At 47.5% G+C, this 23,448-nt stretch overlaps 1 protein-coding gene across 1 annotated transcript in view; it reads right to left on the bottom strand.

Annotated features, from left to right (window-relative positions):
- The window catches only part of LOC119095696 (casein kinase I-like), a 32,482-nt gene extending 23,752 nt beyond the window's left edge, over positions 1–8,730 (bottom strand). The window contains 4 exon segments of the mRNA XM_037218552.1: positions 59–207; positions 783–893; positions 8,372–8,449; positions 8,561–8,730. Coding sequence (XP_037074447.1) covers positions 59–207; positions 783–893; positions 8,372–8,447 — 336 coding nt within the window. The 5' untranslated portion in view covers positions 8,448–8,449; positions 8,561–8,730.
- Between the last annotated feature and the right edge of the window lie 14,718 nt (positions 8,731–23,448).

Here is a 23,448-nt window from a genome sequence, read left to right as displayed (position 1 = left end):
CGCACACTAAACAGGGCACCGCGGACCGAGCGTCGACGTCATGGCGCCGTCTACTCACCATCTGATCGGCCAGCAGCAGCACCGTCTTCAGTGAGAACTTCCTTGAACAGAAGGTGAAGAGGTCCTCTAGACTGGGACCCAGCAGCTCCATCACCATGACGTTGTAGTCGCCTTCAGTGCCGTACCATTTTACTACCGGGATCCCGACTGGGGGCGCAGGCGGCGGAGTCAGCTGGTGAGGGCGCCGGGCTGAACAAGCCCACCCTCTCTCCTGTCACCTTCACCCCAACCCGAATAATGAGCCAGCCAGACACGAGACGGCCGCTCCATCCGGAAATGTGACCTTATGCGTCTGATGAGGTCAGACACATGCTACGGGCTACATCCATGTACATATATATATATATATATATATATATATATATATATATATATATATATATATATATATATACATATATACATATATACAGACCACTTGAGAAGAGTCAGCCCAGGTGACTGTCGGAGGCGATTCTGTACCGTTGAAGACGTGCAGCACTGCTGCGTGTAAAGGAGACCTCCCCCCCCCCCCCCACCCTCGCCGATTTGGCCCAACTATTCGCTGTATTCAGTGACCGGCTCACGAAGGGGTTGGTCCGAATATGGTATATGCTGACGCGGAATCAGACCCGGACGGAGCACAAGCCTGGCGCTGAAGTCCGTCACACTGCTCTGCCTTCGGGATCTGGCGGGGCCCGCGCGCGCGCTTCCGCGCAGTACAAGACCCCAACGCAACTCACCTCCACCTAGAAGCATCTTGTAAAATCTAGATTCGATGTAAAGCTGAGGATGTTTCGTTCGAAGGCTTTCTAACTTGATGGCCACCTCCTCCCCAGTCGATATATTTGTACCTGGAACGCGGAGCCATTAAGCAGAAGGAACGAAGTGAAGCATCAGACATGACCCGGTATTGAATTTGCCACCTACACATGTGCGATGAATGGACTCGGGCGCACGCAAACTGTCATCAAACCCGAGCAGTTCTGGGGATCGCGTCCGCCAGCTATACTTATAGACTAGCGACAGTCAGGTACAGTGACCCTGGCGTCGGCTGGAATACGTCGCAATCCGCGAGTTCATCGGAACACATCCCTCCCCTCCCCCCCCCCCCCCCCCCCCCCCGCCACCTCTGGAACTACTGGACCGGGCTCGCCGCGTCAATCTGCGATCGGCGGCTCTGCATATCACGCCCGAAATCGCTTTTTCATGGTCTGAAGCACCGATGACGTCACAGTTCAAGACAAATTAAAACATGTCAAATTTGCAGCTGCTATAAACAAAAGCGAATTAAATGGCTAAGCTCATCCTCTGGTTCAAACAAATCCCAAAGACGAGACAATATTTTTTCGCCGACTGTCCCTTTACGGACCGCACAACGAAATGCCCTTGTGGTCTGCCAGTGTAGTTCTGAAAGAGCTAAACGGTGGGACGTATTGCCTTGTATTCCTTCCGTCTCATTTGACTGAGGGATGAGCGCAGGCCATTATTTACATCACAATAGCCCTTATCACGCTGCAAAGACAGTAAGCGACGCCTCAATCTGCAGGCCAATTATTGGTATATATAGGGCTAGTCTGAGTCCGAACTAGTGATGTTTGCATTGGGCTGCTGGCTAGCTAGGCCACAGCAGTCCAGTGCGCTGGGAGAACTACAACTACTTCGCCGCGGTCCGGCGCCAACGCAAAGTGAAGCCAGTGTGAGAATATTCACAGTTTGCGCACAGACCGCAACGCTGCAGATTTCTCGGGGTTTACACAGAGCTAATGAGGTACCTGCCGCCCGCGACCGGCTGTCCAGTGGACGCCCGGTCCCCACTGGCCACGGCACGAGCGGGCCGGGCTGTCGTCCGGCTACTCAGCTCTGGCCGGCTTCCCAGCGGCCTCGAACAGACCAGTGACGTCACCGCCAGCCCAGTCCCGACCGGCCACGGCACGGGCGGCCCGTGCTGCCGTCCGGTTACTCAGCTCTGGCCGGCTTCCCAGCGGCCTCAGACAGATCAGTGACGTCACCGCCAGCCCGGTCCCCACTGGCCACGGCACGAGCGGGCCGGGCTGCCGTCCCGCTACTCAGCTCTCGCCGGCTTCCCAGCGGCCTCGGACAGACCAGTGACGTCACCGCCAGCCCGGTCCCCACTGACCACGGCACGAGCGGGCCGGGCTGCCGTCCGGTTACTCAACTCAGGTCGGCTTCCCAGCGGCCTCAGACAGACCAATGACGTCACCGCCAGCCCGGTCCCGACTGGCCATGGTACGAGCGGGCCGGGCTGCCGTCCGGTTACTCAGCTCCGGCCGGCTTCCCAGCGGCCTCAGACAGATCAGTGATGTCACTGCCAGCCCGTCAGGAGCGGCGTCGTCACTGGTCTGTTCATACAGTGCTCAGACAATGCGTTGATTGCTACGACAGTGAGCGTCGAAATTGACTTTTATCAGAAAGACGGACATAATTTCAAGGACCTAAGTTATCAATCAGACATCACTTTAGACCACTGTCATTGCCCTCGTATCATCTTAGATGCCTTTATAGATATAATTTTAAGAACTTCTTCGTTGTAAGCTCCAGTTACTTTACTGTTTTCCCAGCCTGGTATACTGACCGCGCCCCATCGGCGCCATGACCACTCGGGGTCAATGGGATCCCTGAAACCAGTGCTGAATGATGCGACCTGTGCTCACGGGGCTTGGACTGATCCTCATCGCAAGTGCGGTGATATTTATCAGTACCTACTAGTACAACAACGTCGTCAGACACAACCAAGGCAATGCGATTTGGTTTTATGCATGCTGACTTGGCCGTTTCAATGAGAGATGACGCTATCCTCAAAAGCAAGTCGGGTGGCGCGATGGTCAGTAAGCTATCTGGCGTTCAGCCTCATTACAATCAAAACGAAAATGCAGTTCGCTTAACAAACACAGGGCGAAGACGACAGGAAGACAACATTAAAATGCGTTCTACATAGCTCAAGTACAACCACATCCTGGTCCGACACGTAGGGATGTTTTAACTGCCGGAGGTCATTCGCCGACGTGACCTGGACATATGACCTTCAAGGTGGGCGCAACACTGATAAATAAGAAGAATCTGGTAATTTCAGGTCGCAAGCAAATTCGTTCTCCAGCCATTTCCAGCAGGCTATGGGAAGCAGATACCTGCCTGTGTCTATGCGAGAGCTTAGTAAAACATAGCTTTGTTACAAGAACAAAGCCATAGCAGGCCATCAGCCCTAGCTATGCCTGCTCTCAATTCGTACCGCGAAAGTTCAGTACGATGAAAATACGTCCAAACTTTTTCACAGTTTTGTTCTCACTGACCTTAAATAACTGCAAAGGGCAATCCTGACCCTGGGGCTATGTGCATTCATTTTCTGCGCCTGATCAGGCCAGCAGATCAGGATCACGTCAGGTCATCCATTGCGCACGTCGTTCAAATGCACCGGCTGAATCAGCTGGCGCAGGACCATTCTCATCATGTCACGGACACGTTCGATTTATTGGGCAGCGTGGCGACACCCGACATCGCTTCTTCCTTGACTTGACGCGTTCAGCTCCCCAGATAACATGGTGAGTCATGCACATCGGGCTTAACCTCTGACCAGACTTCACGGGTAACCTGTCACGGTCACTGATGCGCCTCTTAATCGCATGGTTTCGCGCACCAAGAGCTATCGCCGCCTTCCCGCTGTCATGGCAGACCTATCTCCAAAGATAAACGCCGGAGATGCCGAAAAACACCAATTCAACCCGGCCAAGCCGGTTTGACCAATCGAAAGCCAGCGGCACCGAGGTTCCATGACACTTTTCTGACGCCGTTTTATACGAGCTCACCGATGACGCCTCCCGCTCAGATCTGGCATACCGTCGTTGTCTAGCATATGTTCCGCTGTGCATGAAGTGGGTGGGTCTGTGATGCCTCCCGCCCGCCCGGCGGAGGAGACCAAATTGCTGCCCGGGGAGGGATCAACGGACTGCGTTATAAAGAGTTAATTTCCACTTTCCTGACATGAACAGGGGACTGTTATTCCTGAGACAATGATTTGACTCCGGTAAGTCTCCAAACAACTGAGATATTGCCGCTTTAGCACTTCACCTTCGGCAGTGACGCCATGGATTAAAATACCGCAACAGTTGTCACTAGGTAGTACCCCTCTACGACCGGCCGTGTTAAGGTCAAAATGTGAAGCAATACTGCAGCGGGGTGAAAAACCTGGGAAATAGAGCATTGCCATTTGAGTCACAAGAGCATGCCACAACTTTGGGACCATCCATAAATAACGTTTCTCATGGAGAGGAGAGGGACCTGATGGAGTGCATCGAGAGCACAACACGGGAGGGGGCATTCACATCAAGAGCATGCTACAACTTTGGGACCATCCGTAAATAACGTTTCTCATAGAGAGGAGAGGGACCTGATGGAGCGCATCGAGAGCACAACACGGGAGGGGGCATTCACATCAAGAGCATGCTACAACTTTGGGACCATCCATAAATAACGTTTCTCATGGAGAGGAGAGGGACCTGATGGAGTGCATCGAGAGCACAACACGGGAGGGGGCATTTGCGGCAGCGTAACGTTACGTTGAGGGGAGAGCGGTTTGATGGAGCGCATCGAGAGCACAACACGGGAGCGGGAATTTACGGCAGCGACGCTACGTTTACAAGTGGTTGAAAATAATGCTGAAATATTTCAACGCCTATTAAAACCTCAAAGCCAGGAGACGTTGGATTCCTGTCATAGACGGGAACACTCCCGCTCGCGTCACTGCCTCAGTGGGGGGGGGGGGGGGGGGAGGGCAAACGGACGCTACTTTTTGGCACGTTGCCCTTATCACAACGCACCAGGGGAGCGGTTTCGCCAAGCGTAACCAGTGCGTAATTAGGGAGGGAAGGTTGGAAAATGGCAAATAAGCGTAGTACAATTCGTGGACGATCTTTTCTACAAACTTTGCTCCATACATATTTTTGATAAGACTAAAACTCTTTATCTTCCAGAGAACGAAATTTCTGTGACTATGACCTACATGGACTAAATCCCACATGATTATTTCTTACATGGTGGCCTAAACATGGTATCTTCATCTGTTAATACAGTGACACATCAACTTAATTTTGTTTAGCATGGCAAGGTGGTGTCATGTTATGTATCAGCTCTAGCATGGCAATCCCATAACTTTTAACAAAATACACAATATCAGCACATAGGAGTCTCCTGTGAGACCAAAATAATCTGAAAACACATTATGCTGCTACATGTATGGTATGTGCAGCACAAACACAATGCTAGAAAATATGTTGATGTCAGAAGAAATGTTCAAGAAAGGACTTTGGATAAATACATCTACTTTAGGATTTAGCAGACATCTACTTAAGCACTGTCTGTTAACATTTGCTCTGGCACACAATTCATCAGTGTTTGCTACTTGGAGGCAGATTCATTTATAGTTCATTCCCCAGTGAGCAAGATTGCTTATCACAGCTAGTTGCATCAGTACAGCACAACAAACAAGGCCACAATTCAGTAACAACTCTGCTGTCTAATGTCAAATTAGTATAGTAAGCTGTTATCACCTTAATTTTTAGACATAGTATGCAAGGCCACCATGGTGAATGTCTCTATCTCATCTGGAAAACTCAAACATCAATCATATGTGTCAACTGTTTTCCAGCTCACTGTGTTGGCAACTTCAAAAAAGATGTTTTTGGCACAAATCCCCAGGTGTGTCCAAATGCAACAACAATGCACATGTGCACATACAAACCATGCATCACACATGTCTTCTATTTTGGCACTCCAGCATGGCAATCTTTAATGCTTGCCCTTTGTTAAGATCTGCCAGAGCATACATACATACAGTTGGTCAAAAGCCAATTCATGTGTCCCAGTGGACAGGGCCATAAAGAAACCCAGACATGTCTAGGTCCCCACAGGAAAAATTGATATTCACTGGTCAAAAAGGCACCATGAACTCTGCACTCCAGTCTTATGGTGCAGGCAACAAATTAACTAAATCCCAATGTAACAATTTGCATGATTGTGACACCTCTAATTTTGTGATTGTTGAGTCCAAGGGACCACTCCTAAAACATGCATGACATGCATGCATGTTATGAGTTTAGGAATTACTTGACACAAGTGAAGGCTACCTAGTTGCCCTATCAAGATCACATGCTATAACTGCTAGTACAAATCCATTGTCTTCACACTCAGGTCATAATAATGCAATGTCCTCATGTAATAATGCTTCTCTTGTGATTTCAAGATTACAATTATACTGGCAAATGGCATGCCACCTTTCAAACAACAAGGAAATGGCACCCAGGTTTACAACACACAAAAGGTGATCTGAAATTCAAGATCATGTTCAATTGGTGCCACCCAAGAGGCTTGATTTCACACTACCGGTCCTAGTGTCTCAAAAATGGATAAAGTAGTTTAAATGCTTGTGCCACATGGCTTTCATTTCCACCCATGGCACACTTTTGCCTTAATAAGAAATTATGCAAAAACTTGCCACAGTGCAGTGTCACAGCTCACCAGGCATGGTGAAGCCCAATAGCACTGTTTGAATACCAAACTTGACAAAATCAGTTCATAGTTCATGCCACATGAGTTATGCACCGTGTTCCAATGGGAAGTCACGAGGACTCTGATGCCAATGTTACTCAGAGCACCCCATCCTTGCTACAATATAAAAGGTTAATGAACTGTTTTCCTTCCCCCATCAGAGGCAATATGTTCTCAAAAACAGGAATAAAAAATGATGGTGTGCCTCCGACTCCAACACAAACCTTCATATTACAATTTTGGCAGACTACAATTTTGGCGGACTGATAAAACCTATATCCCGTAATTAGAAATTACAGACAAGCACCAAACTCACGAACATACGTATCCAGGACAAACTGTGTGCTTTAAAGCAGACTACAGTCATACACATGCTGCTAGGTTGCTGGTTAGCACAGTCTTAGTCCTGTAACATGACTGTCTTTCTAATTCAGGATGGCATGCCCTCAGTAGCCACACACTATTTTTTAATGCCACATGTGATATCACCTGTGCCCAAGTAGACTCAGATGCCAGCTGGTCAGTGTAAAATTGCACATTTTCATTCCACCCCAGTGCCTTCATTGTCTGGGATCATGAAACAGCACATATCCATAAGGTGTTTTTGCATTTTTCAGAAGCCGCTTTACATTCCAATACACTGATTGGTTTTCAGATCTGTAATGCTTTAGGACGGTCATTTACTTAACATAGGTAATTTGTTGGGATTAAGTGGTACTCTATCAATGCAGCCCATCACTTAATGCTCCAGTGGGAAACATAGTTGACTAAGCTAAGTTGTAGGCAAAACCTACAGTGTTAGCAGCTCATCTGTGTCCTGAAATCCTGAGACAAATAGTATCTTGATTGCTAGTAGAGCTTTGGCCGCTGACGCAATGTCATAATTACGAGGTAGACAAGACACTGATACTGAATGCATGAAGATGGGGAATATGAACAAGATAAGCCCACATGATATCATGAGTTTTTACATCCCCAGAGGTTTTCAATACACTGGAGGCCCTTTGGAAAAGTCCTGTCTCATGAAGAGAGTGCATACTGTTAAAATGTAAGTCCATTGGAAGCACATTGAGGTGCAAACCACAGGAAATACTTTTATGCCATAGAAATTGCCCTCACATCCCCTTCACTACCAGAACCAAATCTGAATGAAGGCAAAAAGTACCTGAACAGTTATCAGCATAGAGCAAACTTACTTCAGCAGCTCCGTCTCTTTCAGAATCAAGGGTTAAACATAATATGTGACATTGACATTGACATAGTGTGGAAAATTACAGGCAGGTGGATTGGGTGCATCTGGCCTAGGATCTCTGATATGAATGATCCATAACAGAGCATCTCCACCCATTTTACATACAAACTTCTCAAAACATGCATATCAATGTCTGGCCTGTGGAAGGACCTCTCTGGATTAAACAAGACCCCTTAACCTTGCCTACATATCCACCAAATACACTTATCAAGATCTCTTATCCACCAATTTATATAAAACGATGGTGCCATACAATCAAACTATTGTTGCAGTCTGTCATATCACCTTTGAACCCAGCCTGATGCCTAAAAAATTGTGATCTTCGCAGACATCAGTGTGGCGCAAAGCAGGTTTGTTGCAAACATGCAAACTCTGGCACTTAAATCTACAATCAAGCTGACAAAAATATTAGTCTCCTACCTCCCGGCTATCAGTAAGTGGGTAAACAGGTGCATAGGCAGGTACATAGATGGGCTAGGAACTGTCATGGAGTGCTCCTTGAAGATGCATTGCACTTACCTAAGTAAATATCGCCGAACGATCCACTGCCAATTTTTCTACCTAATCGATACTTGTTGCCGACTCTGAGCTCCATTTCTGCAAAGAAATGAAATCATCAAAACCTTTCACCCACACTGACTAAACAGCTGATCGTCGGCCATATTGAATACCACAAAGAGATAGGTAAGTACACAAAGGGAAGTCTACCTCTGCTTTTTTCTCCGTTGCCCGGTCTCCGGGTCTTGCGAGCACTTGAGAACAACACCTTGACTTCTAAATTTGGACCCTGAGTGCCTCGATCATCCCTAACACTGCTATGCTTCCCACACACGCATCAAATCCTCCAACCCCACGCACTGGCACGATACAATGCCAAGAGGGGCATTCATCAAATGTTTCTAAAAATCCTTCATAGATGGCGCTGACATATTTCATGTACGGATATTGTGTAACACGGTATGTGTGAATGTGGATTGAATCGTAGGGTAAACTCTGCCGAAAACAACAATTATAAGCCTCCATTCCTGATAAATTCCTTAGATCTCTTTGGAGAGGCTTTATTCTTAGAAGGGGACTGGGACCCCAGGATAAGCTATCATCGGCGGCATTTTTTCGTAAAGAACATCCCATGAATCGGCAAGAAACTGGATCTTCTGCGAAATGATTGAGAGCAGATACGCCATCTGAAAGCGGTTCGTGGATGGCTTAGCCAACTGGGTGGCCTAACCCACCCAAAAACCTAATCCCGTGGATTGAGGCCACTTTAGTTTGCGTCTCGGGGATTCTGAAATTTTAAAAATATTTTTGGTCGGTTCAAAAAGGTAATTGCTGCGAAGGAAACAATACACTCAAGTTCGCAACGGCAGTTGCCTATTGCATTGCATTGCACTTTTTTAGTTCTTAAGTTGCACTTTTTTAGGTTTTTAGTAAATTACAAGCCATCGCGAAGGTGCAATTATGTGAGAAGATTACAATGGCCCAGCCAACATGTCCAACTGGGACCAACGTGAATCTGAGATGGGCAGCCATATGGGGCCCATCTGGGCTACCCACTTCGATCCCATGTGGACACGTCGTGGCAACTAACTGGATCCCACATGGGCAGCACACCTGGAGTAATGTGAGGTCCAGATGGCACCCACATGGGGATGCCTGGGTCGCTCAGTTCACCCAGCCCGGGTGGAACCATATGACCACCCTAAAGCGGCCCAGCTGGGCACCAGCGAGCAGTCCTTGCAGATCCCATGTGATTAATGAACTGCCCTTATTTCAGGCAGACTGCTTTGGATTATTATTAATAACCCAGATCAAGGTTCATTCACCGCGTGCTTGCCCGGAATCGCCTCGCCATGGCATCGTCGCACAGAACGTACTCTTCTTCGTTCTCATGTCTGATGCGACGATCCCCAGTCCATTAAGCGGACACTCGTTACGTTGCCGTTGTGGCCGTTACGCTGTCGTTGTGGCCGTTATCAGGGTGGTGTCTCCTGCCGCCGTCGCAGTCTCTTCTTCTGAAATAATTTTCCTGACACCACCCCCGCCCCGTTGCGGGAAAAACGTGGCTCGCTGTGTTGTCCCAGATGGTACCTAAGAAGCAATTATCTTTCCCTCGGATCGGCACTCCAGGTCCTGGGTATGGATGTGAATCCAAGTACACGGTTTGTAGCAATGAACTTTATGTTCAGTCTCGTACCGAGTCTGATTATTAAGAGAGCAGCTATGTCGGACACCAGGGGAAGAGCTCGAGAGAAATAAAAAAAAAAACATGCCCGCGTTATGAGAACAGTTATATAGAATACCGGTGCAAAACTGTAAGTAAGGTAAACCTTGCAACGCTTCATGGGTCACATAACTTGATCCCAAGACCCAATTTGAATGCACGCTCGCTGAGTTATTCTGAATTTTGCACTTGCTCATTGAGGCGACTCGTTTTGCCGAGATGTGGTGGAGATAAACTGCTCAACTACACAATACTCTGCATGCACTCTCTTCAGCTTACTGGCACGGAAAACGTCATGTCAGCTTATTTGCACGGAGTACTTGCATGAAAAGCTGACAGAGTTACTTCTGCTCATGGTCTCATTGGCAACGTCATCAGGCTGTTAACGGCAACCATTTCTGAGGCAATCAAGGGTGGCGTTTGCATTGTATTAGAGAAGTATGGTGTTATCATTCCTCTATACGCTCATATCATATTGCGTCGATAAATCATTTGGCTTGAGCGGCTGCGTTTGCATCCTCACCCATGAAAGAGTGAGTTTGAGCCACCTTAGGCACTCGCCATTTCCCCCTGCTTTGGATGGTCTGCAGCAGGGAACGGAAAGCTGCTTGAATTTCCTTCAGTCAACAAATATTACGTTTTCTGCTCGATGTCGACCGTTTGCGGAGCGATCGTCAGGCCTGGCCTCCTTCTGGAGTCCAATCTTGCATAGAACCGTGCGCATCGGTATTCTTGCATCAATGATGTGCTGTCCATTTCACCTTTGTAAAAGTAAGCTTGACGCTTGTTTGCAAAACATACAGCACAGGTCTAATGTTTGTCAGGATAAAGTACGTGGGATATAAAGTTCGCAACAACAAAAGCTCGTAATGGCAAAATACGCATTGATAAAGATCATGTGGCAATATGCTCGTCAGGAAAAACGATGCAACCACAATTTTGTATAACGCACAAAAGTTCATATGGAGAAAGGTCGTAAGCAATTTTTGTGCCGAACTTTTGAGCGCAAATGTTAGCACAACAAACTCTCATATGTCAAAAGTACGTAAACATGAGCAGTGCCGTCGCTAATCATGAGTAGAGCTCCCACGCAGTATGCGTCGGCCTACTGGCTAGGGGCGGACGAGGTCCGACCACGGCCAGGGCCGCGACTCTGCACTGCTTACACAACGCGAGCGAGTCCGACTATCTTGTGGCCAAATAAAGTTAACCTTCTTACTGATATTTTTAATGGACAGTGAAAAGAAGAACGCGGATCTACCAAGTGAAGCGTTGCATTGGTGGTTCAGACCCGGATCTGCTGGGCCAAGCGGATCTTCAACGCCTGACAGACTGCTCGTCTCAACCAACGTACGGCTATTGAATTACAGGTTCCTACCCATGCGAGTCATACAAGTCTCTGGATCGCCGGAAAGGAACTAGATTATTTGGCTTTTGGCACCTGCACCTGCTGGAGGATTTGCTCTTATCTGGAGAACAGGAGGAAAAAACGCAAGTACCTCCGCGCTTGTCACGATCTAAGCAAGCATGACTTCTGTCTGCTGTATGACATTTGCGGTATCTGCAACTGCGATCATATCACCACCTCCTGTTCCGCCTATCACCGTTGCTCCTGTGTTCCTTGTCTCGAACGCTGTAGTGGCTTTTCCTCTGCAAATCCCTCAGCAGCAGACCTTGCTGAGCTGTTGGAAAAACATTACCAAAACGTCGAGCGCCACTGCACAGCATACCTCCGTCAGGTCAAAAATCCTGCCCTCTATCACCCGGACTATCAAGCACCAAAAGTTCCGTTGATACCGATTAGTGAATACGCTACAGAAGGGAACCGAAGACCAGCGATAGGGAGAGGAAACTCTGTTTATATTAAAACAGGGGCGGGAAGATCATCAAACCGCACGATCTCACCACCTGTTCGAGAAACAAGAAGTGAGCGCAGCTGCCGACTTCTCCCCGCTTCCAAAGCACGCAACACTTCGAGTATCTCCGCCTCTGCCAATCAGGCCAGCGCTGCACCCGCCTCTGCCGACCCGGTAAGCGCAGTAGCTCCAGATATTTCAACAGAAGAGGCGATACAGTTTCCGGATGCTGAACCCGAGCCCGACGCGCAGCCTCCCACCTACGAGCACGAGGGCCAGGACTGGTGACCTAGTGACACGTCAGGCTACTCACCGTCAGTGTGGCATGACGCTGACTGTCTTCCCTCCATTTCACAATCCCCTCTAACATCGTGGTACACACAGCTCAGGAGATCATGCTACCGGACGAACTCTCGTATTCGGCAAAATTTTCACACAGTGTGGCAAAAGGCCTGAAGAATCTGTGTGACCTTTTGAACACAAACTCCACCATTACCGGTTTTGTGCACTTCGACTGTCTAAACGCTGGAAATTTGTATAAATGAAAGGCTGATGTGGATCGCATCCATCAGGAATACAACGGTTAGGACAAAATCCCTCTCACTGCTGCATGACGTCTCGTAACGGAGACAGCGAGGTTATCCTTTTGGCGCAACTGAGAACGTGATTGCACATGGCTCCAGGTGGAAGACATGTTCCGGCGTGTTTACGTGACCCAGCGCAATCCCGACATTTTGGAGGAAAAACTGAACCGTACCACTCAAGAATCGAGCGAACCCGTGCAGTCATTTTACGAACGCCCAAATCAATTAGCTGCGGAAGTGTACGGAAGCGGCACAAACACCCCAGACAAACAAAAGGCCCTGGCCAATTTGATATGAACAGACTTGTGGATAAACAACCAGCTAACAAACTACTCCGTCAACAGCCCTTGACTCTGAACACTGCATTAGATATCATGGAGGACAAATTTTACCAGCAGATAGAAATGCGGGACAGGGAGGAGCCAATGGAAATCGATCTGCTCAAACGAGTCACAAACCCCTTGCAGAAAAAATCGAACAGCTCACGGAAGCTATCAAAGTTCTAGCAGTTAAAATGGAGCAAGCGAATCAAACGCGAGTACCCCAAGGAATGCAATCGCAACAGGCGAACCAGTACAGCCACATGTCTCAAAACCCGTACCAGAAACGTTTCATGCCGCGCCACCCCTCTGGACAAGGTAGACCATGTCCATCACCGCCACGAAATTTTCCAGGGACACAAACCTATCACGGGCCAGATCCAGAGAAGACCTGGTACGACGGGCCAGAGAAGACCTGGTACGACCTAGATATTCATAGGCCCATTTGTCATTTTTGCTACATTCCAGACCACATGCAACGTGTGTGTCGTATAAATTTGCTGCACAACTACGTAGGCACACCCCACAACCAGGTGAACGGAAACGTTCGAAACACTAGTACGACCTCCATCCAGTCGAGCAGGAGAAATTTGTAACATAGATGTGGGCAAAAAATGCCCCTTTAAAGACATTTGCAAAGGCAAAAACATCTTTAACATCCTTGGATGGAGGAGCTCAATTTTCGCCGGTGAGCGATGAATTCCAAGAATTATGCGACGACGCTTTCATAAAGGAAACGTGTCAGGAAAAAGTGCCTTAAGTATCTGGTACAGGCCACCGATTTAAAGTCACAAAAATGGTAAAACTTCGAATGACCTCAGGTAAAACCCGAATGTGTCATTCATACTGTGTAGGGACTAAGTCTAGACGTGATTTTAGGTGTGAGCTTTCCAAATAAAAGAAAAACTCTCCTTGGCTTGGATATTCAGCTACTGAAAATAGGCAAAGCGTGGTAAGTAAAGCAAAAGCAGAAATCCAAGAAAAGTAAATTAACCTAGTAAAACTGGCAGGAAGCATTTATCTGCATCTTAGATCACCAGCCCGAATCAAATATTAACCGTCCATAAACGAGACTGATGTAAAACAATTTATTCTGACACAACTTACTTCCTCCCCATGCTTTGAAGATTAACCTGGAATTCTCTTACCGAATTCAGCTGTTCCAATGTCCAAAAGCAAACACGTTCCATGGGCTATCGTGAATGAGACAGGCAGACATTTCTATTTTCGAAAAGGTCAAATTCTGGGCAAAGCGTCCAGTTTCAAAACAGATGATCAGATTGAAGTTAATCATGTAGAGGCAGAACAATCGATGATATCCACAGAGTCAAACGACAAGTTGAAAATGTTCAATTTAGAGCACATTTCAGAAGAACGACGCATGCTTCTTGAACAACTTTTAGAGAAAAACAGGGATGTCTTTGTGGTAAAAGATTCGGAACCAACGACTACCCACGTTACCGGAATGGCGATAAACACGCAAAACAATTCACCTATTACACAAAAACCATATATAATTCCTCTGACACAAAAAGCGAATCCTGGATAAACATGTACATGATATGCTGAAAGCCGGTATTATTCGTCGAAATAACTCCCCGTGGGTATCACCTGTGATTGCTGAGCCAAAAAGGATGGCTCGCATCAAATTTGTATTTACTTTAGAAAAATTAACGTCATAGCCCCATAACCCGTCCCCAGTATACCAAACACCGAAAATATTCTTCACTCGTTAGGGAAGTCTAAATTTCGCACCTGCTTGGACTTGAAAGCCGGATTTTGGTAAGTTCCGATCAAAGAGAACGATAAAGGAAAACTACTTTTGGAAAGCATACAGGTGTTTTCAACCACAATTCTTTGGGTTTTCGTTTGGTTGGTTCCCCAGCAGTATTCAAGAACCTGATAAATGTCCTTTCGAGCGATGTCAAATCATTTGCAGCTGCCTTCATCAACGACATTACCGTTCATAGCGCTACTTTCGGCGAACATTTGCAACACCTCGAGAGCGTATTTGACCGACTACAACGCTCGAGTCTTCACCTTAAAATATCAAAGTATGAATTCCTAAAAGACAAGCCAAATTATATAGACCATATCGAACAAAGAAATTAGCGTGGACTCAAACAAAATCAAGGTCATCAACAATATGCAACCACCTAGAAACTTTGGAGAAGCCGGTGGATTTATTGGAATGACATCCTGCGCGTGCCAAAAACCGGAACCGGAACCGGAAGTACGTGCCACAGTTCAGCGAAATTGCAAGACCTTTGATGGCACCAACGACAAAGAATGCGAGATTTGAACAGAGTGATCAAACGCAACATGCATTTGGTACTCTCAAGACTAGGTTGGTTAAAGCGCCAATCTTGGCTTTTCCGGACGTCGCCCAATCCTTTTCGGATATTTACAGACGCTTTGCAATGCGCCTTCGGTGCAGTGCTGATGCAAAAGCAAAAGGATCAAGAAAGAGGGATGCAATACGCATCGCATCAATTTAAGGATGCACAGAAGAAATGGCCGTGTATCGAACGCGAAGCGTTCGCTATCGTGTATAGCTTACAAAAGCTTCGCCCTATCTTTTTAGGAACCATACTTACAGTCTATACAGGCCATAAGCCCCTGGAAAACGTTTTCACGAGCGAAATGCAGAATCTCCGAACGCAACGATGGACTATCATGAGTGAATACAGCTGCGATATCGAGTACATCAGTGGTGTTAAAATGTGACCGCAAACCTTCTCTCTAGACATGCGAACTTGCACCAAGTGGAAAACTTACCAGGCGGCGGTCGAGTGGATTGGCATGATCAGCAAGCCGATACTTTGGGAATGAATGCGATGAACAGTTCTCAGGTACAAAGCCAGGACACAAAGGACACTCCGTACACCGAACGTTTTGCTATATCCTGGACACACGATGGGTTCAGGAAGGCACAAAAGGAAGACCCCTTGCTGAAAAATCACTTGTGAAGTAAAAATGATATTAAAAAGTAAAAGAATATCACATACAGGAGGGTTTACAGTAACGTTTTGCGTCAGGTACTAAAACACGTCCTTTGACCCGTGCTCAACTAGAAGTTCCTGAAAAATTCAAGTGTACGATCCCTCGAGAGGCGCATGATGGATTTTTGGGAGGACGCTTAGGAATCGAGAAGACCACTGACGCATGAAATCATTCTTTTGGCCGGACATGTTAAAAGAGATGTCCAAACCTGTGAAAAATGTCATACAAAAACGCTCAGAAAGGAAAGATGCTCCCTACAAGAAGTGCCAATTCCGAGTGCTCCCATAAATGAATTCGGCATTGATTTAACAGCACCCTACCCGAACTCGTCAACAGGAAACGTTTACATCTATACGGTGGTTGACTTATTCTCTGGATGGCCGGGAGCTTACCCTATTCTTGACAAAAATGCAGACACAAAGCCCAAATACTCTTTTGGACGAATTTATACGCCACCATGGATGCCCTCGATCGATTCTAAGCGATCAGGGAAAATAAGTTTGCAACGCCGTTATAGCTACTGTCAACAAAGAGCTCGGAAGAGCAAGGATACGCACGAGTTGCTACCACACTAAGACAGACGAAAAAAACGGAAAGATTCCATAACGTCTTGGACGACCTGATTGCCAAGAAGATTAGTGGGGATCACACGAAGTGAGAACAGATACTTCAACCAGGTTTAGCCGTTTACAGGGTTAGTACTTACGTCATCCTATTTTGCTTACGTGATCCAATTTTGCCTGCAGATGCCTTGATGCAGCCCCCCTTATAAATATTCCGGCGACGCATATGTTCCCCAAATGTTTGTAAATCTCACCAGGCGTTCAAACATGTCACGGAAGACATTCAAGAAACACGAGATCGCCACAGAAAGTTAGTTGGCAAAAGTGATCAAGCGCCCTCATTCCACATTGGCGATCCAGTTTGCTACTACGATCCCAGGATCAAGACGGAAGATTCGTTGAAATTTGTTTGTTATTAGAAGCCTTACTTTCGCACTGTAGCCAAAATCGGAGAAGAAAACTACGTGACAAAAAACGTGACAACCCATGAAACCAAGCTATTTCATTTAGAAAATGTCCGAATTAAGGATATCAATGACGTTTGGAATAGAAATCACAGCACTGTTAACGCTCCATTGAAATTCGCATGAACCCTGAAATACAACCCCTTCGTGTCCAGCCTCCAGGTTAGCAAAATTAGCTTTTCCCAATGGCGTTTATTTGACAACCGCACGCGAACAGCACACACATGTTTCAAGCGTACGAGAAATGAGTGACGATGGTGCTGACGAGTTGATCGATATGGACCGGGAAATGCTTATTGACGGATAACCACCCTATGAGGAACAGACTTCTGATCAGCCGGCTACACTGTTATCGGACAGAAAAGACGGTAGTCCTGTGCCTTCAGATGGCTATGGATTGCGATCGCAAATACCCGCGCGACGACATGATGACGGTTTTTGGAGCCGTCTACCTGGTCACAAACGAGGAGATATAAGCAGTCCCTTACCAGATGATGATCCACATAAGGACAAAAAGCCGCGATTTTATGCCGGTCAGTCCAAAGACGATCCAGACATTGGTCATGTTGAGACCAGTGCTCCGGCACAAATTCTTAGCTGGCGTGGTCTGAAAAATGCTGCACTAACCGCTATATCTCTGATAATTGTTTTCATTGAAATACCCCCCAGGAAGTTCTGGCTTTTGCAGGATGTTCTATCAGTTGGTGATTATCCTGGTGCTACGCACCACATCCTACTCCTTAACCGTTGCCTCTGGAGATCCAGGACATGTACTCTTACCGATGGGCAAAATCAACCCAAGGTATAACTCGTGGGCAATTACGCACTCCGTAAACACATCATTAATCGATAGACAGCTTCATTCAGTTGAAAAGGCGACGCAAAATCTAAATGGCTTTGCAGACTACCTTGATCATCAGCTGTCTGGCAAGGCCACACAACAAGTAAATCGCACTGTAGCACGCCTTGCAGATGTCATTCAAGAACTACACGAGGAGACTTTTTACCCCTATGACGCTTTTCCTCAGATCCTGCGGAAACCATATACTCGAAGGTCCCGCCGAGGCCTCATCAATGACATTGGAAACGTCATGTCTTATCTCTTTGGTACCGTTACTGAACAGGAGATAAGGCATCTCCAAGCCCAAGCCTCGGTCTTAGGCAAAGAGGACAAAATTTTAGCCCGCCGCTTCAACAGAACCATTGCTGTTCTAAACCCAACACAAGAAGTTGTCAAAATTAATCGCAAACAGCTGAACAAACTAACGCATGTTTTACAAAAATTACAAATACTCCCGATAAGGTCCTTCATCACGTGGATGAGGCACTGGAAGTCATAACCATCGCCACGTATATCGAATACGTGTCAGACTCTGTTCCTGGATTGTCTCAAGTCCCACGTAAACTCCATATTGGCTCAACAATTTTGACAATAAACTGGCTTTGGCAAAAGTTGGCAATTTCCATGCCAGTTTCCATGTCGACAAAAAACTTCTAAAAAATCCTGCCGGCAATTGAAAAAGTACTTCCTATCACTTTCGCTCTACCGTTTCCACGACAGGAAACCGGTCAGTGCATCCGTTTCATCCAACCCAAAGTGGTGTGGAAAGACCGTCTTTTATGTACTTTTATATACCCTGTTGCTACACGTCACGCATGTGTTCGATGTCCAATTTTTTTTTTAAACATCGTGTTCCGCACGATGTGCAAAATGTATCACTGGCATATACGGTGACGTGTCATCATTTCTCATTGTGTCTGAAGATCGTCAGCAGTACATCATCCCTGAAAACAGTGAAATCCAAATATGCCTGCTTACCAAATTGCCATCTTGTCAACAAGATGAACCTGCATATTCCATGCCATCTTCTGTGTCATGCCTGTTAGCCCTGTTTCGGAAAGAAGGGGCATTTATGCTCTTTATGCTCTCTTATGAAGAGGCAATTATGCTCTCTAGTGGTTCACCATAGCAAATACGATCGGAAACGATGTCATCTTGGACATGGCCAGTGGCTGCTGGTCTCTACCAAACCATTTACGCTAACCACGGTTTGCGCGGCAAACCAGTCCAGTCAAACCTCTGAAATTCGCGATAGAGTAAACACACTGGGACTTAATGTGGAGTGTTCAGCCTTCAGTGACACACTTTTCCTGCCCCCATATTACTTTGGTAAATCCCAACTTCAGCTACCGCAATTCCACGCTAATGGTATCCTTACCGATCAGTATATACCCATCTGGTGCTCGTCTTGGAACGCCTCGCTGAGAAGTGAGCCTCCAAATATTTCAACACTGCCCGAACTCACAGTCCACGGCCTACCCGCTGTCAAGTATTTTGATTTGCTAACAGCTCTCGCTCTGCGAAGCGATAGTCCGACATCTTTCAAACATGGCGTATATTCACGATGGTCATTGGCACTGGCTTAGTCACCACTTGCTGCTGTGCCTTGCGTTACATTTGCCCAGTCATCAGGAACCTGATCCTGTACCTTACCCGACGCCCACGCCACCGTCGATCCTTTTCCCCTGCCGCTCAGACAATGAGATGTCCGATCCCAAGTCAGCACCGGTCGACGAGATACCCCTGCCTCCCGCTGCAGCAGAACACGCATTGTCTCAGCTTGCCGTGCCTGAGTCTGCGGTGATCACCGCTGGCGTCACTAGTCTCCGCGCGAGTGATGCCACGCCGCGATCTGCTTGACCTGAGATGTGAGGTCTGAAGGTCTGATTTATCACCCCAGTTTTCTGGTATTTGTTACGTGCCATGTATAGATCGCCGACAGCGCTCGCGTTTATGTACGTGTATATCTGTAATCGAGTATATGGCACATATCGTGCTCGGAACGCGGCGTTTATGCGAACCGCCCATTAGTTTTGCACAACTGCGTGCTGGCTAGTGTCCCATGCAATGTATGCCTTTGACATGTGTGTAATTTGCCCCAGTGTGCGATAAATGTTTGATGCGTGTATATGTCGTATCAGAGCATACGTTACGTGTACTCTGCGTCCTTTGAGACTTACTTTAAGCTAGTTTACATCATTCTTCCTGTTTATGATCATGGAGGACTGCTACATCGTAGTGTTACGGTGTTGATTAGGCAAAGTTTCAGTGCATGCTCACGAAGTTAGTGAAACGCCATCAGTTCTATTAAGGTTGTTGGCGATGCGTCATTATTCGCTGCGTGCTTGGTTGACAGCGCTGCTGCCAGCTCATGATAGCTGTTGCTCTGCTATCATTTTTTGCTGGCAAGGGGGGCTATTGTAACGGCTTCTATGATTTATACCTTGTTATTTATTTCGTAGCTCATCCTTACTCACTTCTACTTATGGGTGTTCACTTATCTGTTCTACGATTTCTTGTTATTTCCTTCGTGAGTCGTCCTATTTTTCACTTCATAGAGAGCCTAATAGCTGTGCATCATAAGGCGTTTCTGCAGTCTCGTTAACCCCGTGTACTAGATATGCGCAGTATCTGCGGTATGCAATGAAACGTTCTCGCGTGCGCCCTCGCGAGATCAGAGATTAGGCTGACGCATGCTGCGTATGGGCAGAAGAGGTCCGACCACGGCCAGGGCCGCGACTCTGCACTACTTACACAATGCGAGCGAGCCCGACTATCTTGTGGCCGAATAAAGGTAATCTTCTTGCCTGTATTTTTAATGGACAGTGAGAAGAAGAACGCGGATCTACCAGGTCAGGCGCTACAAAACCTTATACGAAAAGGCTCGCCAGGGATAAAGTTTGTGAGACGAAAGTCTGTGCGGAAAACTTCTTATGCAGATGTTTTCCTACTGAACGTTAGAATGCAGATCTTCATTATTGGTGTCAGACGCAGGATAAATGGTCACCACGAGAGCTATCACATCCCATCGACTGGGGAGAGGAGGGGTGGCAGTGGTCGGTGACAATTGCACGGTCAGGTCAAGGTATTATGACCAACGTATCTCTTTGTGTCATGAAATCGGCCTGAGGTGGTCAGAAAATGGGCTCGAATCAATTGGTGCAGTGGAAGATAACCCTGGGATGGAAGGGACTGGAGGGTAAAATTTTCCTCTGCAGATCACTTGCCGAGTTCGTTGGGCTTCCCCTTTATCTGTCTCCCTGACAGCGTCTGTATCGACGACTTCGCCTGACACCCTTGAGTAGAACACTGACGCCAGCTGAGGGACGCGACGAGTCAGCTCGGTTGTGGAATACGGGGGGAAGAACGCGCGAGTGACGCGACACACGATTGCTTACAAAAGTTAGGCCGATCCCTAAATGCTGAACCCACTGGAAAAGGATGCTCCGGCTGGGTCTGCTTTGATGCACCCCTTTGAGTAGGACCCCCGGTTACACCCGACCCGACATTGCTGAGATGACCTTTTGTAAAACCGTGCGCCGAATAGAAAAAAAGAAGTTTGTCACTCGAATTCTTACAAAGATCATCTCCGGATGATACCAAATTTCGGGGAATTTTGAAAACTTGCCGTGTTGGTGGTCCATTTGTCCTGGAACACTCCTTTTACAATCCCATCCACCGTACCCGAGTAAATTCTCTCCCTGCGTCGCCATTGATTTAATGTTCAAAATTCCGGAAAGTGGGGTGCACCCGCAGGCTGCAACTTTCTCGCTCCCCTCCCCCCCCCCCCCACCCATGCTTCTCACAAACTTTTGCGGGCATTTTTTTGTCAAACCAACTCCGCCCGCTTTGAACATATGCGTACGTTTAATTGTTCATGACGATTACGTGTGTACCTGATGCATAAGACGTTCATCCATTCGAGGTTATGTCCTGACAAACCTTTGCCGTAGCAATATTTTCGACACGCACTTTATGCCATACGAACAGATTTGCTTATGAACTTTGGCGTGCGAGCTTTTGTGTATGTTCTTCTTCGATATGATTTTTTCACCTTTCTTACTAAAATTCCGTGCGTGTATCACGCATACGTGCTCCGGTCACCCGTACTTTTGGACTAAAACCGGATTTCCTTTTGAGTGCCACCTGAACAGTATGACTACGAACCCATGTGGTAAAATGCCCACTTTTCCAAGCAAGAGGATTCTGGAGCAGCACCAGTTGTCTTTGTCGGAAGTCTCGCATTGCTGTCAACTTCCTGGTGGATGTAATGCTTCCGGGCACCCAGCACCCAGCTCTACTCTTCTTCGCCAGCCAACCAGGAGCTGGAGATATTGCCCCCCCCCCCCATAACCGCAGGTCGCTACACCGAACGTCATCCTGCCGGCAAAGCACGCGATTCCAATTGGTCTGAAAATGCAGTGCACCTGCTATATTTTCTTGTGCCGCAAACTACTTGGGCTGCATAAGCTAACAGACTCGGTCTGAACTCGCCCAGCCTGTTCTGACCGATGACGGGACCGCCTGAACACGACGGCTGAGGCCTGAAGACGGTGATGCTGAGCAGACCTCTGACCTACGATCCATCCAGCTTATCGGAACGCCTTACAACATGGCAATACAGAAGCTACTCGTGAGGGCGCTAACACGATCTGAAATTTCCAGCCTCGTCGCCATCGAGGCTTAACAACGCACTCAGCTGCTGAGGCTGTATGGCGTCACCTACCTCTCACTCCGGCAGGAACGGCGGGGACCGCGGGGAATTGAACCCCGTACCCCTGGAAATTTTCATGCTGATAGCGACAGGGGGAGTGTGGAAGGATACCGGTCTCATGTGTTGGACTTGCAGCGGCACTATCCGCGCGAGGCGACCAGAAAAAGCGGGAGTGTTCGTCCTTTTGTTTGAGGTGTAAATGACAGTGAAACCAATAACCATGCAGCTGGTCGTCGGTCATGATGTGAACTGAAAGCACCAATGGCGCGACGTCCGTATACTGCGAGCACGTCGGCAGAAACAGGCTATGGCATGCCACAAATGCGTTATAGATAATGTGAGCCATCCCGCAGACCCGGGACCTCCCCTTAGGAATTTCCACTGTGTAGAGATGTCTTGCGCATTTGTGATTTGCCTAATATGATAGTAATACACGTCGCATTAGGCTTTATTAATAAGCTAGGCCTGGCCCCGCGGATGCAAATGCAAGTCAGAGGGTTCTTCGAATAGGTGAGAGCTTTCGTAAGTGATTCGGGAGGGGGAATGGGCACTGAGACGAGATTCCGAAGACCCGTCCCCCCTTTGTCAATGGATTCAGCCCACTTAGTTTTGACGAAAAGCAAGGTATGTTTCACATTCTTATGAAAGTAAACAATTGCATTAATCTAAGCAGCATATCAGTCACGCAGGTGCGGATCTCCGGGGGAGACACAGACGGCGGGTACCGCTTCTGATCGGAATGTAGAGGCGCCCCGCGGGCCCGTCAACAGGCGGCCTCAGGGCGCCAAAGGCGCTCTACTATGGTGGCCATGGACGGCGACACGTATATTTCTCGTTGTGAGGGAAGGGGACAGGGTTAGTGATGATCAGGATTTATGTCATTCCCGTGCTCCGGAACTTTTCAGTTAAGCCTCTCATGCTTTTGCGCGTCTGATGGGCCACGATTTACCCCAAATCAATGAGGGGCCACTGTATCGGTAAGAGGCTCACAGCGCCTAACGGGGGTCCTTTTTTTGAAAGGAGTCCCGAG

This window comes from Pollicipes pollicipes, unplaced genomic scaffold (assembly GCF_011947565.3).
Source record: "Pollicipes pollicipes isolate AB1234 unplaced genomic scaffold, Ppol_2.1 Scaffold_4219;HRSCAF=4965_pilon_pilon_pilon, whole genome shotgun sequence".
In the NCBI taxonomy this organism is placed as follows: Eukaryota; Metazoa; Arthropoda; class Thecostraca; order Pollicipedomorpha; family Pollicipedidae; genus Pollicipes; species Pollicipes pollicipes.
This window is presented reverse-complemented; position numbering and strand designations above follow the sequence as displayed.